The sequence below is a fragment of the Sciurus vulgaris genome (genome assembly GCF_902686455.1).
Source record: "Sciurus vulgaris genome assembly, chromosome: 16".
NCBI classification, from domain to species: Eukaryota; Metazoa; Chordata; class Mammalia; order Rodentia; family Sciuridae; genus Sciurus; species Sciurus vulgaris.
Genome location: NC_136477.1, coordinates 38,207,424 through 38,223,403, shown reverse-complemented (window position 1 = coordinate 38,223,403; position 15,980 = coordinate 38,207,424). Strand labels below are relative to the sequence as shown.

Genomic DNA, 15,980 nt, shown 5'->3' with positions numbered 1-15,980 from the left:
CATATAGTAGAGCCTATACTTAGTACTAGTTTATCAAGGGCTTTGTACTATCACACTTTTTTGGCATAAATTAAGAGTTTCAAGTTTACTGCGATTTAACTTTATACACTATTGGAGAATTGTTCCATCTCATCTCTCTACTTGTTCTAAACTCTTTTGTATAGTGTCTATTAACATGCCTGGTATGGTGGTGCATGCCTGTAATCCCAGCTTCTTGTGAGGCTGAGGCAGCCTGGGCAATGTTCTTTTCATGTATGAAGAGTTGAGAACTTCCTTTATAGAATATCACAAAAGCATGTGGAGGCCTGGGGCTGTGTCTTTTTTACTACTCCTTCCACCACAGTACTGTCATAATGTTTTGTACACACACGCTTAATAGGTGTTCATTTAATTAGAGAGGCAATATAGAACACTTAGAAAAAACTTCATATAGTATATAAATACTGTATAATAGAATTACAAAGTTTCAAAGTTAAGATTATTTTATTCAATGAGGTAGATAAAAATACAACTCAAAGGTAAAGCACTGAAGTGTCCACATTATGGAATTTACAAGGCATATTTGATGCATGCTGTCAATGTTAGATGCTCTCATAATCACATCTATTTAAGTGGTTTTCAAGGTTTAGCATACATAGTAAAGTTTTATATTTAGCCAAAGGAACCACTAAAAAGATGTAAGGCAAAATAATTCATTTTATTTCTTAAATGCCTACATATTTACAATCATAAAAATTTTCATGCATTATATAACTTATGACATACTATACTTTCACATTTGTTAAAAATTAAGAATCTTAGGAAAATCTAATTCAACCACCTATAAAGAAATTAATGGCTCATCAGAAAATGTTAAATTACTTTTAGCCCAAGATTTTATCACAATCATGAACAGCATTTAATCATGAATACCATCATTTTACTTTTAAAACTATACTTACATTATTTAGATTAAAATCTTATATGGGGGCACAAGATGTTATGCCAATACGATCACATATGGAAGGGAGTTTTTAATTCAAGATTTCATTATGGTCCACAGTATAAAGATATATTTTAACGAGGGTTACATGATGGACAGCCAGCAAAAGAAATATGCTAGCAGAGGGTAGTAAATTGCCAACTAAGCATGCACTGAATCAACAGACTACTTTAGGCCATGGTAAGTCCTTGATTATTGCCAGCTTTTGTATAATATTCAGGTTCTCAAAGGTCAGTGAATTTTATAATTATCTCCAAACAATTTTCTTCATGGTCATTTAAGCTTTGTCTAAACAGCTGGGTATGTTGCCAAGCAACATCACCATCTCCTCTGCTTAATTCTGCTTCCAAAATAACTCCAGTGGCACCAGAAAAATCATGATAGGAGCGAAGACTTTTATCTGTTGGAGGGGGAAAAAAAATTAACACTTTGCTTTTGGTATTTTACAGACATAAAGAAATAGAAGAAATAGTTTTAGAATGCATTTTCTATAGGGTGACTTGTAGGTTAAAATCAAACCCTTAAAAAAACAAATACATATTATTCTCTATGGAGGAAATGCATCCTTTGACGCAAAGAAATGTTTTTTCTCTCTGCATTTGTGCTCCACCACAAAAAACATCAGCCTTTCTGATCCAATGAGATTAAACAGGTTTTTATTTTTAAAATATTTTTACCTCAATAGTATGAGTAACTTTTCATTATGAAAAGGTCAGCTACAAGTACGAGCAGTCTTATGTGGTAAATAAACACTTCATGATTCAAATGCTTACTTACCGCCTGTCAGGTCTACTTGGGCTGTATCAGATTGCAATTTCCACTTTATCGTTCCAGTCTGGAAGGTTTGACTACTTGTTCTAATGGAAATGCTATCCACTTTTAGGCCAACTGACCCACACTCAAACTTCCAGGAAACATAAGCAGAAGATGATCCTTCCTTTCGGGCTAAATACACCTATAAAATAGGTAGGGGAGAAAGGAATTCTCAGAAATAATCAAATAGTGTAAAAAACAGTGAAAGGTCTTTTATTGCCATAAGGCACAATGTACAATTATTTAAAAACTAAGTTTGCCCTGCTGAAGAACGATTCTTCCTGCTAACATTTCTTTTTTCACTTTATTCCAACTTTTTCTTTTGGTATAGACCAGTCACTTGAATGCAGGTGCCCCACAAGTACAGCTCTAAAAGACAACATACTAATAAAATTTTGGTAAATCATTCTTTTAAATTAAGAAGTTAAATAAGGCTATTTAAAATGAACTTTAGATATTTAGAGAAACTGGGAAATTCCACCAGAAAACTTTTAGAACTCATAAGTGAATTCAGTAAAGTAGCAGGATATAAAATCAATGCTCACAAATATAATGCATTTTTATTCATAAGTGATGAATCCTCAGAAAGAGAAATTAGGAAAACTACCCCATTCACAATAGCCTCGAAAAAAATAAAATACTTGGGACTCAATCTCACAAAAGAGGTGAAAGACCTCTACAATGAGAACTACAGAACACTAAAAGAAATTAAAGAAAACCTTAGAAGATGGAAAGATCTCCCATGTTCTTGGATAGGCAGAATTAATATTGTCAAAATGGTCATACTACCAAAAGTGCTATACAGATTCAATGCAATCCCAATTAAAATCCCAAAGACATACTTCACAGAAATAGAGCAAGCAATCATGAAATTCATCTGAAAGAATAAGAAACCCAGAAGAGCTAAAGCAATCCTTAGCAGGAAGAGTGAAGCAGCAGGTATCATAATACCAGAACTTCAACTATAGTACAAAGCAATAGTAACAAAAACGGCATGGTTTTGGTACCAAAATAGACTGTCAGATAAATGGTACAGAATAGAGGACACGGACACAAACCCAAATAAATACAATTTTCTCATACAAGACAAAGGTGCCAAAAATATGCAATGGAGAACAGATAGCCTCTTCAACAAATGGTGCTGGGAAAACTGGAAATCAACATGCAGCAGAATGAAACTAAACCCCTATCTCTCACCCTGCACAAAACTCAACTCACAATGGATCAAGGACCTTGGAATCCAACCACAGATGCTGCATCTTATAGAAGAAAAAGTAGGTCCAAATCTTCAACATGTTGGCTTAGGATCAGACTTCCTTAACAGGACTCCCATAGCACAAGAAATAAAAGCAAGAATCAATAACTGGGATAGATTCAAACTAAAAAGCTTTCTCTCAGCAAAGGAAACTAACAGCAATGTGAGGAGAGCCTATAGAGTGGGAGAAAATCTTTGCTACTCATACTTCAGATAGAGCACTAATTTCCAGAATCTATAAAGAACTCAAAAAACTCTACACCAAGAATACAAATAACCCAATCAACAAATGGGCTAAGGATATGAACAGACGCTTCACAGAAGAAGATCTACAAGCAATCAACAGATATATGAAAAAATGTTCAACATCTCTAGTAATAAGAGAAATGCAAATCAAAACTACCCTAAGATTCCATCTCACCCCAATTAGAATGGAGATTATCAAGAATATAAGCAACAACAGGTGTTGGCGAGGATGGGGGGAAAAGGTACACTCATACATTGCTGGTGGGGTTGCAAATTAGTGCAGCCACTCTGGAAAGCAGTGTGGAGATTCCTTAGAAAACTTGGAATGGAACCACCATTTGACCCAGCTATCCCACTCCTTGGCCTATACCCAAAGGACTTAAAATCAGCATACTACAGAGATACAGCCCACCATTTGACCCAGCTATCCCTCTCCTTGGCCTATATTCAAAGGACTTAAAGTCAGCAAACTTCAGTAACACAGCCACATCAATGTTTATAGCAGCTCAGTTCACAATAGCTAGATTGTGGAACCAACCTAGATGCCCCTCAATAGATGAATGGATAAAGAAACTGTGATACACATATACAATGGAATATTACTCAGCCATAAAGAATAATAAAATTATGGCATTTGCAGGCAAATGGATGAAACTGGAGAATATCATGCTAAGTGAGATAAGCCATTCTCAAAAAACCAAAGGACGAATGATCTTGCTGATAAGCGGATGATGACACATAATAGGAGGTGGTAGGGGGGCAAGAATGGAGGACGGAGGGACTGTATAGAGGGAAAAGAGGGGTGAGGGGTGGGGGGGAGGGGAAAAAATAACAGAATCAGTCAAAAACTATTACCCTATGTAAATGTATGATTACACAAATGGTATGCCTCTACTTCATGTATAAACAGAGAAACAAGATGTATCCCATTTGTTTACAATAAAAATAAATTAAAAAATAAATAAAATGAACTTTATAATGAATATTGCTGAAAAAAGTATTATTTTAAATGTAACTATTCCTTAATTTATCTTCTAAGACTGGATATTCACATAAGCTTTCCTAGAGTGAGACGGGTCAGTCTCTAAATTGAGATATCTTAACCATTGCTAACTACTAGTTCAAGAGGTAACATCCACACCCACTTTTCTACTTAGCTCCCTGTTCTTTCATCAATACCTCCCTTCACCACTTCTATTTTTGGTTCTGGGGATTGAACCCAGGGGCCCTTTATCACTAAGCTACATCTCCAGCCCTTCTTATTTTTTAAGACAGGATCTTGCTAAATTGCTTATGGCCTAAGTTGCTGAAGTTGTCCTTGAACCTATGATCCTTCTGCTTCAGCCTCTGAGTTGCTGAGATTACAGACATGTACCACCATGCTTGGCTACTCTTTACCACGTTATATGTACACAATTTAAGGCATCCAAGTTTACTGGATGCTTCCAGCTCATTCCCTCTTGTAATTTCATCTATACTCCTCAATATGGTGACATGAAAACTGTTATCCACAACCTTAGTCTATCACAGGCAACTTTTCATTAAAGCTTAAACCCTAAAGGATCTGACTCTTCAATTATTTATCCCTCATGTCTACATTCACACAAAAATCTACGTACTTCTTTGAAATGTCTTTAAAACGAAAACAAAAAACTTTTATATTTATACTGTATAAAGAGTTTATACTCGTCTTACTGCAACTGCCTATGCTGCTCAATTCTAGTTATTACTCTGATCAAATTAATGTTTTTAAAATTCCACTGTCTTCATGTCACCTGTCTGGTCTAGAACACCCAGCAAGTACCTGGTTCTGCCTTAAGTCTAAACTATTAACTTTCAAAATCCTCCATAATTTCACCCCACCTTGAACTTCCAATACTTCTTTACCTAAATATAACTATTACATGTGTTTTTGTCTGACTGAATTTAACCAAATTGTAAACTCTTTGGAGGCACAAGTTCTGGATATAAAAAGGAGGAAATATTAAGTATTAATTATTAAAAATTTGAATACAAATGCATATATTCAAGCGACTCCATACTTTTAGACACCTAACCCACACTCTCTTTAGTCTGGGGTAAACATGTTTGAAAGTATCATATAAAACACCTGCTATGAAAGTATCTTACAATATATTCTAGTCTTTACTCATCAAGTTAAAAAAATCCATCACTGCTAACATTCTAGTTTCTATTTGGTGACCTATAGCTGTTTTCTACCAGGTTAATTTAATTTGAAAGTTTTTAGGATCAATAAGTTAGAGCTCACATAACAACTGAACAATCACTCTCCAAGGAAAATGGTCTTGAACTTCTCAGACTACATGTGTACAGTCAACTGTTATTCATTGTTGATAAACTGATGTATGGACTGTGACTGCTACACTCACATTGAAAGCCACCGCTGTAACACCCTCTCAGGCTCACATGTTCCTACTATGTGCACCTGGGCTGGGGACATAGCTCAGTTGGTACAGTGCTTGCCTCACAAGCACAAGGTCCTGGTTTCAATCCCCAGCATCACGAACAAACAAACAAACAAACAAAAAAACAACCTACTGTGTGCTCCTCTTACAGCTGTTTGTAAGGAGAATGTGGGGCTCAGTACTACATGGGTGTTCCCTTAAAGTTGCTGGTTTTACCAACCCTAAACTACTGGCTATCTGTCTAGGGACTACCCATAGCTTCATTACTCTTTCAAGGAAGTGGCTAGTAAAGGCGGTTATGTGGAAAAGATGAGACAAACAAAGGGGTTCCTGAAAGAAAGAAAGTTGGAAGAAACCAGAAGACTTGGGGAAAGTAATCTTAAGGCAGAAACAGATAAACTCATATTTACATCTCAATATGTAATTCTAGGTCTTGCGTATTTTTCACAGCTCAGTAGTTTACAAATGCCGCCCCCCGCTGCCGCCAAAATATAGATATATGATAGTCTGAAATCAGGTCAACTTTAGATTTCTAGCTTACTCCAAAAATTGCCATAGCTCCTGAACACACCTAAAATAACTGCTTGTTTGAGGACTTAAATTATGTCCTAAAGGCTTTAGCTTTTAAAATCTTAGAAAGTTAAAAGGATGTAATGGAGTTTATGACTGAATTCTTAAGTGTTTCAATACACAAACATAATGTGAGGAAATAAAGAGTTCTTTTATGCTAGAGTTTATGGATATCAGATTGAAAATCCACATCATTTTACATAATACATTATGTCTGTATCATTTTAACCAACTGAAAGAAATTATGTAGAGGTGATGATAGGAAGTGATGAAGAAGATACTCACTGTTTGGTAATTTAAAGTAGGCCAAAATAATAGGATTTATATAAAATCCAATCATGGTCCTGTCTCTACATGATAAATACCAACAGAACCAGGAACTGTAATTTATCTTAGAGGAAAACATTTTCTAAGCTCTCAAATATTCATTTGTCTAGAGGGGGGAAAAACCCATTTATTGCAATTGTTGATTGTTCCTAACTTCCTATTTGATATACAAGTTTTTGTTTACTGGCTTTTTAAATTCACAGGTTTAGTTTACTATGTATAGTACCACCTGCTCAGTTTTGCAATCTGTGGATCTACTTAGGAGATAAACGTTGCTATTCTACTTTAAGAGTGCTAGTAAAATCATAAATTATGCAGCTTGTCTCCTGTAGACTGAATTTAGACTGATCAGAGCAACTGTTTATTGCTCTAATCTCATTTCCCACTATTTTCCTTCATATTCCCTACTACCTACTCTTCCCAATGTACCAGGTAAATATATATATATCACCTACCCCATCACCAGTGACCCACCCTTGCCCCTCCTTTGGCATCTGTAAGCTAGGCATACACAACCTGTGGGTGAGAACAAGACCAGTGTACTTGTGATATAAGGTCTAGGATCACCATCTCTGGGACTGAGAACAATCCGTAAGTATCTTCTTATGTTTTTTTGTGTAGAATACAGAAGACCTTTGCTTAAAGATTTTTTGATTACTACATGTCAGGCTGCTATGATTTCCTGGAGGTTTGGTTTTTAGTGCACTGTTTGAAGCCATTCTTCAGTACTCTATTAAAATTATTCTGCTTAGGTTGCTAACATTCGCTCTAATTAAGTTCACCATACAGCAGGCACCCTGCAGTCAGTCATTCCTACAAGATATCCAGCAGAGCAGCTGTACTTCAAGGGATTTTAATGCAATGCTGGTAAACTGGCATTTCTCATGAATCTTCTTTTTGGTTATTCCATTTCATCACTGAAATTAAGCATGAATCCACTTTGTTGCCACTGTAATTAAATCTATTATATATTTCTGATTTTGTTCATTTATAGTTTCTGGAATTACCTCTCTGGAACACCATTATGATCATGTCTTCCCCTGCCTGAACCCTTCCATAGTTTCCTAGTACATAATTGTCAGGAATTCAAAAATCCCTAGGACCTGGCAACTATTTATTGCTCTAATCTCATTCCCCACTATTCTCCTTCACATTCCCTACTACCTACTCTTCCCAATGTACCAGATGTTTCTTACCTTAGTGCTTTTGCATATACTCTTTCTCATGCCCCCAAACCTTCCCATTCTACATTCTGTACTCATACTGAGAAACGCTCCCTCTTTCTCCTCTTACAAAAGCCATTCAGATATAATTCCTTCTGCAAGGACTTCTCTGACTCAGGAAGTTAGTAGCTCTTCCTTTTGTTTTCCCTTCCTTGGCATCAAATGCAGATTCATATTCTTCTAGCACTTACTCCATTAATCTCAACAGTTGGCCCCCATGTCTTTCATTAGTCAATGTACACCTCGAGGCTTGCCTCTTAAATTCATTCCTCCCTGCACACCAAGCACAATGTTTGGCGAGGTGCATGTTTGCTGAATGACTAAATGAATGAATTCTTGACAAAATGCCCATGCACCAAAAAGTCCTAAATGATGTTAGTGACAGAGTGATAAAACTGCTCAAAAATCCAAAGTATCTGCGATCATCCAAGGGACACTGAATAATGTAGAGTATCTATAGTCCATAGGCATTCATTCTTTCTTACAATCAAAATCTTTACTTATCTTTTGTTAGGGATTAGGCATTATACTAGATACTTGAGTACAAAAGTCTAGGTCAGAACTGTGGTTATAACTGCAATTGAAGGGTTGTAATAGCTCCTGAAGGTCTCTGCTTGAGGAATGTTTAGTGGAAGAGATACAAATAATCTAATCTTATACATATCTTGTTGAACAAATGTCACAAAGGAGAGGACTGTGGTGCAATGAATCCTAAAGGGTGAAATGGATCCAGTTATTGGGACTGGAGGGAGTGAGGTTTAAATGAGGTTCTAAGGATAAGAGTCAAATAACCAAATAAAAGGGGCAGTAAAGGAAGTTCTGTGAAGAAGATGGACAGTGCAGATGCAATGCCCAGAGGAACGGGTAGCATAAAGCAACGCAAAGTCACAGAAGGAAGCTAGCCTCCAGAGACGTTTCTTACCCTAAGAGCACTCTAACAGTTCAGGTTTTGAAAACATTTCTCTAGTTACTAGAATGAAGTGCATCATTAAAGGGACCAGGGCAGATGTAGGGAGACCAGTTAGGAATTTATTAACATCACTGTTATTAAGGTGCTATCACTTGCCTCCCACCAAAAGTATACTGGTCTTCTTGATTTAGTTTTCTATATTCCTTTTAATTCAGGTATCAATGAACAGTGTTCTTGCTAAGTAATTCCACATGACCTTGGGAAAATACCTCTTTGAGAGGGTAAAAATATGTTCTAAAAATCCAAGAGCAGGCTGTAAGTGATCTGTCATGATACGAGGTTGGAGATTCCTGAGGAAAGATGCAGAGCCAGAGAATTCCTAACTGCAGACAGGCTAGTGAAGAACTACTGATTTTAAAATGGAATATACACGCTTAATAATGACTGTTACTTCTGGGTTGTCACTCTCTACAAGATTCTAGTATTTTTATTCATTTGATACTAAATATTGTAGGTAGAAATTAATTCATTCAAATTTTAAGAAATGATGCCTTATATAAAAGTGTTTCAAGGCATAAGCTTTTTTCAAATAAGGGTCTGTTTTCCATTTAATGCCTTCACATCTCATTTACATCATCTAACTCTTTCTTATACAATACTCCCTTTTTAGCCACAATGTTCTATTTAGAGATCTCAAAACATGCTTCGTACTTCATGCTTTTTTCCTACTGTTTCCTTGAGAAACACCTACTCATCCTTCAGCGTCCAGCTCAAATGTCGCCTGCTCTGTGGAGCTTTGCCCAACTCCCACAGCTAGAGCTAATCACTCCACCTCTGTGTTTCCATAGTAATGTGCTGATATTCTTATTATAGCACTCTGTATGGTGGTGAAGAGGGATGCTAACACTTCAGTTTCCCCTGTTAGACTGTGAGGGCAGGAACCGTATCTTCATTTTATTATTCATGTAACTAAGAGTAATGCCTGGCACAACATACTCAGTAAATATTTGCTGATGGACAAATAAATATATAAAACAGAGAAGAAATATGCTTCAGGACTGCCCTGTTTATCAGAACATCATATCTGCAACACATCATTATTTTCTCCACCATTACTTTCCTTGTTAACACTGTTGGTTAGGAAGAAATGCATGATTATTCTTCAGTTAGCCAACACAGAGACTTTAACTATACAATACTTCTACCCTGCTTTCTATTTAGGAGTTTTTTAGGCTAAAGATAGTATTCCAAAAGATTAACTATATAAACTACAGATATACACACCTTGAAATTAAAAATGTTAAAATTTTTATGTACTTCTTTGGTGAAAGAAGAAAATCCCCAAATTTACAATTTTAGTAATCCTGTTATTCTTGCTTTCGTATAAAAAGTTCCTTACTTTTATTAAAAGAGAATGTGATTTAAACAGGATATTTACAGGTTAAGTAAAAGATAAGTTTTGGAAAAAAATCTTATGATTGGGGAAAAAAGAAAGTAGAAACCTTATTTCTTTGTCTTTGGTACCTGAGTAATACCTACTACAATGATAACATACAGTAATGTTCATAAACACTAGCAGTCCTTCCATCTGTGACTCACTTTTTTAATCTATCCAATGTGTCTTACAATGACCAACTTCCCTTCCCATTTAAATATCTTAGCAAGTTAACTTTAAAAGCGCCCTGTAAGGTAACTGGCTCCTGTTAAAATTAATCCATAATATGTATTAGGGTCACTTGAATAGCTCAGAGTTTGTTTATGGAATGCTTCTAAGCAGCAGGGATGTTTAAAGATGTCAGTTATCTTGTTACTGATAATAATGTGTAATCTGACTTTATAAGTGAACTACTATAGTCCAGGCCTCCTTTTATTTATGTATTTTTAAGACACAGAGATAAAATAACCAGTATTGTTGCTTACTCACTCATATTTTTATGAAATGAAAGCCTGTTAGATGGTTAGCTTCCTGGGCCTTTGGACTAAATCTACTACAACTCCTAATGTAACAGACATCTGTGAAGGAATCAAATAGCAGTACACTTTATGTACTCAAGCAAAACACAGTCATGTGAACTGATGACCTATTTCCCATGAAATAAATTCAGACTCTTTGATGAAAATGGATATTTTCTTGATATAAATGCAAGAATTCCTAATGTACTTTTGATTACACATTAGAAAGAGGACTTTCTTTCCTCAGTTAAAGAATTAGTAAAAACAATTTTGGCATATCAGCTTTCCATTATACAAAACTGAAAAATGAAGCCAATCTATATTTATTTAAACAATGACAAACATTTTAAATAGTTTTATGTATTAAGTTACCATGTTCCAGTCTGTTTCAACTTTTCTGAATATGGATTCCATTTTCCACACACCATTCTCCCATCCAGAAATGGTCTGATTGTTATTTGAAACTCGGACATAATGATCTTTCACAATATTGTAACAAAGGTGGAGTTGTTTAGAAATCTTCTCATTTTCAGAGGGAATGAACAGGGCTTCCTTTCTCTTAAAAAGAAAGCAGAATTAGTTTTTCAACATTAGAGGAACTACTATATCTATAAGTAAGAGATTTATCTTCAACTTGAAAAGGGAAAAAAAATTGTGCTAATGGAAAACTCACACTGGTTAAATTTTATAGGTTAAATATGAGTATGATGCTGATATAATAAGAGACATTACTAGAGAAAGAACAATGAGCTCTCTTAATTTTTGTGATTCGTCATGTATCTAAATTCATTCATTATTCTCCCTTTCTACCACCACCACTACCGTCTATTCATTGGATTACTCCAAGAGTCTCTAAAAGTTGACTCCCAGCTTTCAACTCTTACCTATTCTATCCATGCTGAAAGTGATTTTTAAAAAATCTATAAACTGGGTTATATCTCTTTCTTGCCTAACTCACTTCACTGATTTCATGCAGTCCTTAAACTCCAAACTTACCACCAAGACTCAGAGGCCCCAGGTGTTCTAACCCTGTCCAACTTCTCCAATGAAATCCCATGTTATTATTCCAGTGTTTCTAAGGCTCCTATCACATTACTCTCCTTTAGTTCCTCAAAAGGGTCTGGTTGGTTCTTGACTCAGGGCCTTGGCACATGCAGCTCCCTGTCTAGGCTGGTATTCTTTCTAATCACCATGTACTTGATTCTTTCTCATCCTTTAGGCCTCAACCTAAAGCTACTTTATCATTTTCCTCTCCTGATACCCTAAGGTAGGAGAGTGTCTATGAGAAGTAAGGTTTAAAGTAGTCTTTTTAATGTGTGAGATTACACAAAAGCTCAAGTTTTACCTTAAAATTCCAGGCAATTTTTATGTTTTATTCCAAAAATAAATTTGTTTGCTTTAATCTAAAATAATTCCTACTTCCTGAAATCACTAAGTTCATCTAACATTTCAAAGACAAGATAGATTTATCCTGTGTCTTTCAGTGCCCTGGCTCAGTGGCTTTTATCCCCCTTAAGATACAGGCACAAACAGCATTCTGGGTCAGATATTCTTTGTAGTGGGAACTATCCTGTACAGAGCAGGTTGTTAAGCATTCTAGGCCTCTATTCACTAGGTGCCAGTGACATACCCTCCCCCAACTTGTGACAATTAAAATGTCTTCAGATATTGCTAAAGGGCCCCTGAGAAGAAAAAAAAAATCCATTGTTGAGATAATCTGTGTCAACATCTTGCTATAGTATATGCTAACTGACCAAGATAGTACACTAGGCTTCTTTTAAAAATTTTGGGCACTAGGTATTACAAAATTCATAAAAACATCAAATGAACACAAAGCACTGGGCACAATATAAAAGATCTTAAACACAAGTAGAGAAATATATATCTATTAAACTCCATCTATATATGTATCAACATCACTATCAAAATTTGAAAATAGTAACACTAAATGTATGAAGGAAGATAATGACTCTCTAGCAGAACCTAAGTATTGTTGCAATAAAGGAAAACAAGGTAATTTATTACTTTTGGAAATTTATTTTATAACTATGAGTTAGTATACATGTCACAATGAGCATGTAACAATACTTTCCAATTTCTTCTTCTTTTTTTTTTTTTTTTTTTTTGCAGTGCCGGGGATTGAACCCAGGGCCTCAAGCATGCCAGGGAAGAGCTCTATCACTGAGTCACATTCCCAGACCTTCTTCCCCTCTTTATCAAAGATATTTCAGAGTGCTGATACAAATCAAGTGGAAGTAAAATTTAGGAGGATTATCTACTATTTCATAAATGATAACTAATCACTAAAGGGAAAACAAAAATAACTGTATATAACTAAACATATCATGTATGCAACTGGACAAAAGCATTGTGGGGTAAGAGTAACACTAACATTTCACAAAAGATTAAACCTTTGCTTCCTGGAAATTTTTCCAAATGATTCTGAGATTTAGTTCCAAAACTGTTTAGGATTAATATTTTTCTATGCCCTTATAAAACATTCATCTCTAAAGGGGAAAATTTTTTCTTTTTTTTAATCTATGGCACTAAGATGGGTCCTTAGCAATTGAGAAATTCTAAAAATTTTCAAAAGGGAAAACAATCTGGATATATGACACAGTTTATACTTTTAAAGTTTAATCAACTTAATATGCCATGCAAGAGAAAGCGCACAGATCCATAAAAAAAAAGAAAGAAATGGAGACCTAAATAATATCCATGTTTTAAACTGAACACAGCTGTGAATTAAATTAGCTCTTTTTAAGTGGCTTCATTTAGATTTATACTTGTAACTTGCACTGCATCAGCAGTAAATTTGAATTATTTGTTGAGTTTAGTTTTGTAATTCTATGGCTGAACCAACACTTCTAACTGCCTGCTACAGATGATGGGACAAATTAAAAAGCAAACATTAAAAAGAAAAAGCAAACATAAAATTTATTGGGGACAATCACTCCTTTTGGATGTATTCCTTCATTAGAGAATTGTAACAATAGCAAATTTAGAGAAAGTCGATATAAAACTTTAATTTGTTTAGAACTGTTGATCTTGAACATGCGATGGGTTACTGTCCTTTTGTACTGTTCATTACATATCTTCCTAGATATTTATATTAATTACTGTCCAGTGATTTAACTTTAAGTCCCTAAGGAAAGAGATAGTCCATTGTACTTTCTTACAGAAGTATACTGTATGTTCATTACAGAACCTAGCATATTTGTCTTTCTCCTGGTCCCTAACTATAGAACCTAACTAAGAAATTAAATTTCCATTGTTATTTAATTTTTGAAGATTAACCAAATGATAATTAATCTAAAAATCTGAGAACAGTTATCACACCAACAATAATTTTTTGCTAATACCAGACGTAATCAAGTACATCTGAAGAAATATACACTTTCGTTACGTGAATCACCCAAATTGTACATTTTCCGCACTGTGCATTATAAAGCTTTCTTAGGGGAGAAACAAAAAGTAAAACAGGATTCTCTTAAATGTACCAAAATATTATTTTACAAGATCTGAATGGGCATGTCACAAAAGATACCTAAGATGTGAAGAATCAGCATGTATCTTCCATTTAGTCATCATCAAAATACAAATTAAAATTATAATGGTACTATATACCACCATAACTGCTAAACTGAATAAGACAACCAATACCAAGTGTAAGTAAAGATGTGGAAAAAATCTTTCATACTGCTAGTACTTACTAGTTTACATTCAAGTGCCACAACCACTTTGGAAAATTGTTTGTCAGTATGAACTAAGTCTGAACACACTAATACTCTATTACCTAGCAAATGCACTCCTGGTATACACAGAGCAGAAATGCATAAATATATTCATTGAAAACACATATATAATAAATGTTGGCAGCAGTACGATTTTTAACATCCAAGTCCCATGTCCAAATGTCTATCAGCAATGAAACATGAACTAAAATACACAAGGGAACATTATACATTGTTGTGGAAGAAGCTATACAGCAAGAGTATATACTATATGATTCCGTTTATATAAAGTACAATAATAGGAAAAACTAAGACGTGATGTTAGAAGTCAGGACAATCGTTACAGGGGTGGAAGGTAGTGACTGGGAAAGAATTCACGCTTGTTTCTGGGGTTCTGGTACTCTACCTATTCTGGCTAGTGATTACATGGGTGCTAAATTTGTAAAAAATTGTTAAGTAGCTTAATTTGTACATTTTTTTCTGTATATTCTTCAGTACAAGTTGTCCTGCAAAAAAGAATACAACATAAACAACAGAAAACTCCCACTTTAAAATGCTTTGCTTTTTATGTGATTATACGGTTAGTCAATTAGTGGTTTTTGTCAAATGTGTGCATTTCTAAATAACTACATTGCAAAGTTAACTGAAAGGTCATTACTGATCTATTCTATCTGTAAGCACACTAAAGGAAGCAGGAAAGTAAAAAAAAAAAAAAAAAAAAAATTATCACTCTAGAATAAATTAAATACCTCTAGACCCATTTCGCCTCGGGCTACTCTCCAAGCCACTGATCCAGATATTCTTCCACCAAGTTCTCCAGGTTTAGGAGTTTTGGGAGATATAAACTCAACAAGCTCTACAATTATCCTCTGAAGAAGTTCTTTTCTTCTGTTTTCTGATAAAGATAGTTGCCTCTGTAATTAATGTTCAAAAAACAAAGTTAAGATTAGGGGAATGTAGAAGTCCATCTCCAAGCAAGAATATACTTAAAACATTTGCATTTAAGAGGTCTTAAAAGAAGAAACCAATGTTATTTCCATACATACATTATTTGGAAAATAAAAAAGACACTGGAAAACTTGATTTTATAAATTTCGTGTTGGGAAATCATTTAACAACTATTTCCAACTCACCACACCTCTATGATTTTAGATTTCAAATGGAGGTAGCACCTTCTGCTTCTGGCTGTGATGAATTAGCTTATGTTATACCAACTGTCTTGTGAAGAAAAGCTAGAGAAGCACACTGACACTTACATACGAAACACCTGTTTGTATGCAACAGAAAGCTACCAAGGCAGCCAGTCAAGATCCCAAGAGAAGAAAGGAATTGAGGTGAAGGGAACATATTGCATCTCTCCTTTCCTCTAGGCATTTGCCAATTATGAAGTGGCATTAAGGGAAAGGTCTGGGAACTGAAGTACGAAATGGTGACCCAAATGCTGAAAACCAAAGCAAAATTCTTAGCAAAATCAAAGTGCAGGGAAGAAAATAAAATGGTATTCAGAGTCTTCTGAGACAAAGGGCTCCAAAAAATACTCT

At 35.0% G+C, this 15,980-nt stretch overlaps 1 protein-coding gene across 2 annotated transcripts in view; it reads right to left on the bottom strand.

Moving 5' to 3' along the window:
* Positions 1–464: 464 nt before the first annotated feature.
* Positions 465–15,980, bottom strand: part of NGLY1 (N-glycanase 1) — a 53,251-nt gene continuing 37,735 nt past the window's right edge. Inside the window, exons 9-12 of one of the 2 annotated variants that reach the window (XM_079114277.1) lie at positions 15,189–15,353; positions 11,078–11,263; positions 1,760–1,937; positions 465–1,382 (exon numbers count right to left, since the gene is read on the bottom strand). In XM_079114277.1, coding sequence (XP_078970403.1) covers positions 1,207–1,382; positions 1,760–1,937; positions 11,078–11,263; positions 15,189–15,353 — 705 coding nt within the window. In that variant the 3' untranslated portion in view covers positions 465–1,206. The remainder of the gene's footprint in view (positions 1,383–1,759; positions 1,938–11,077; positions 11,264–15,188; positions 15,354–15,980) is intronic. The other variant, XM_079114278.1, reaches the window with a different exon arrangement.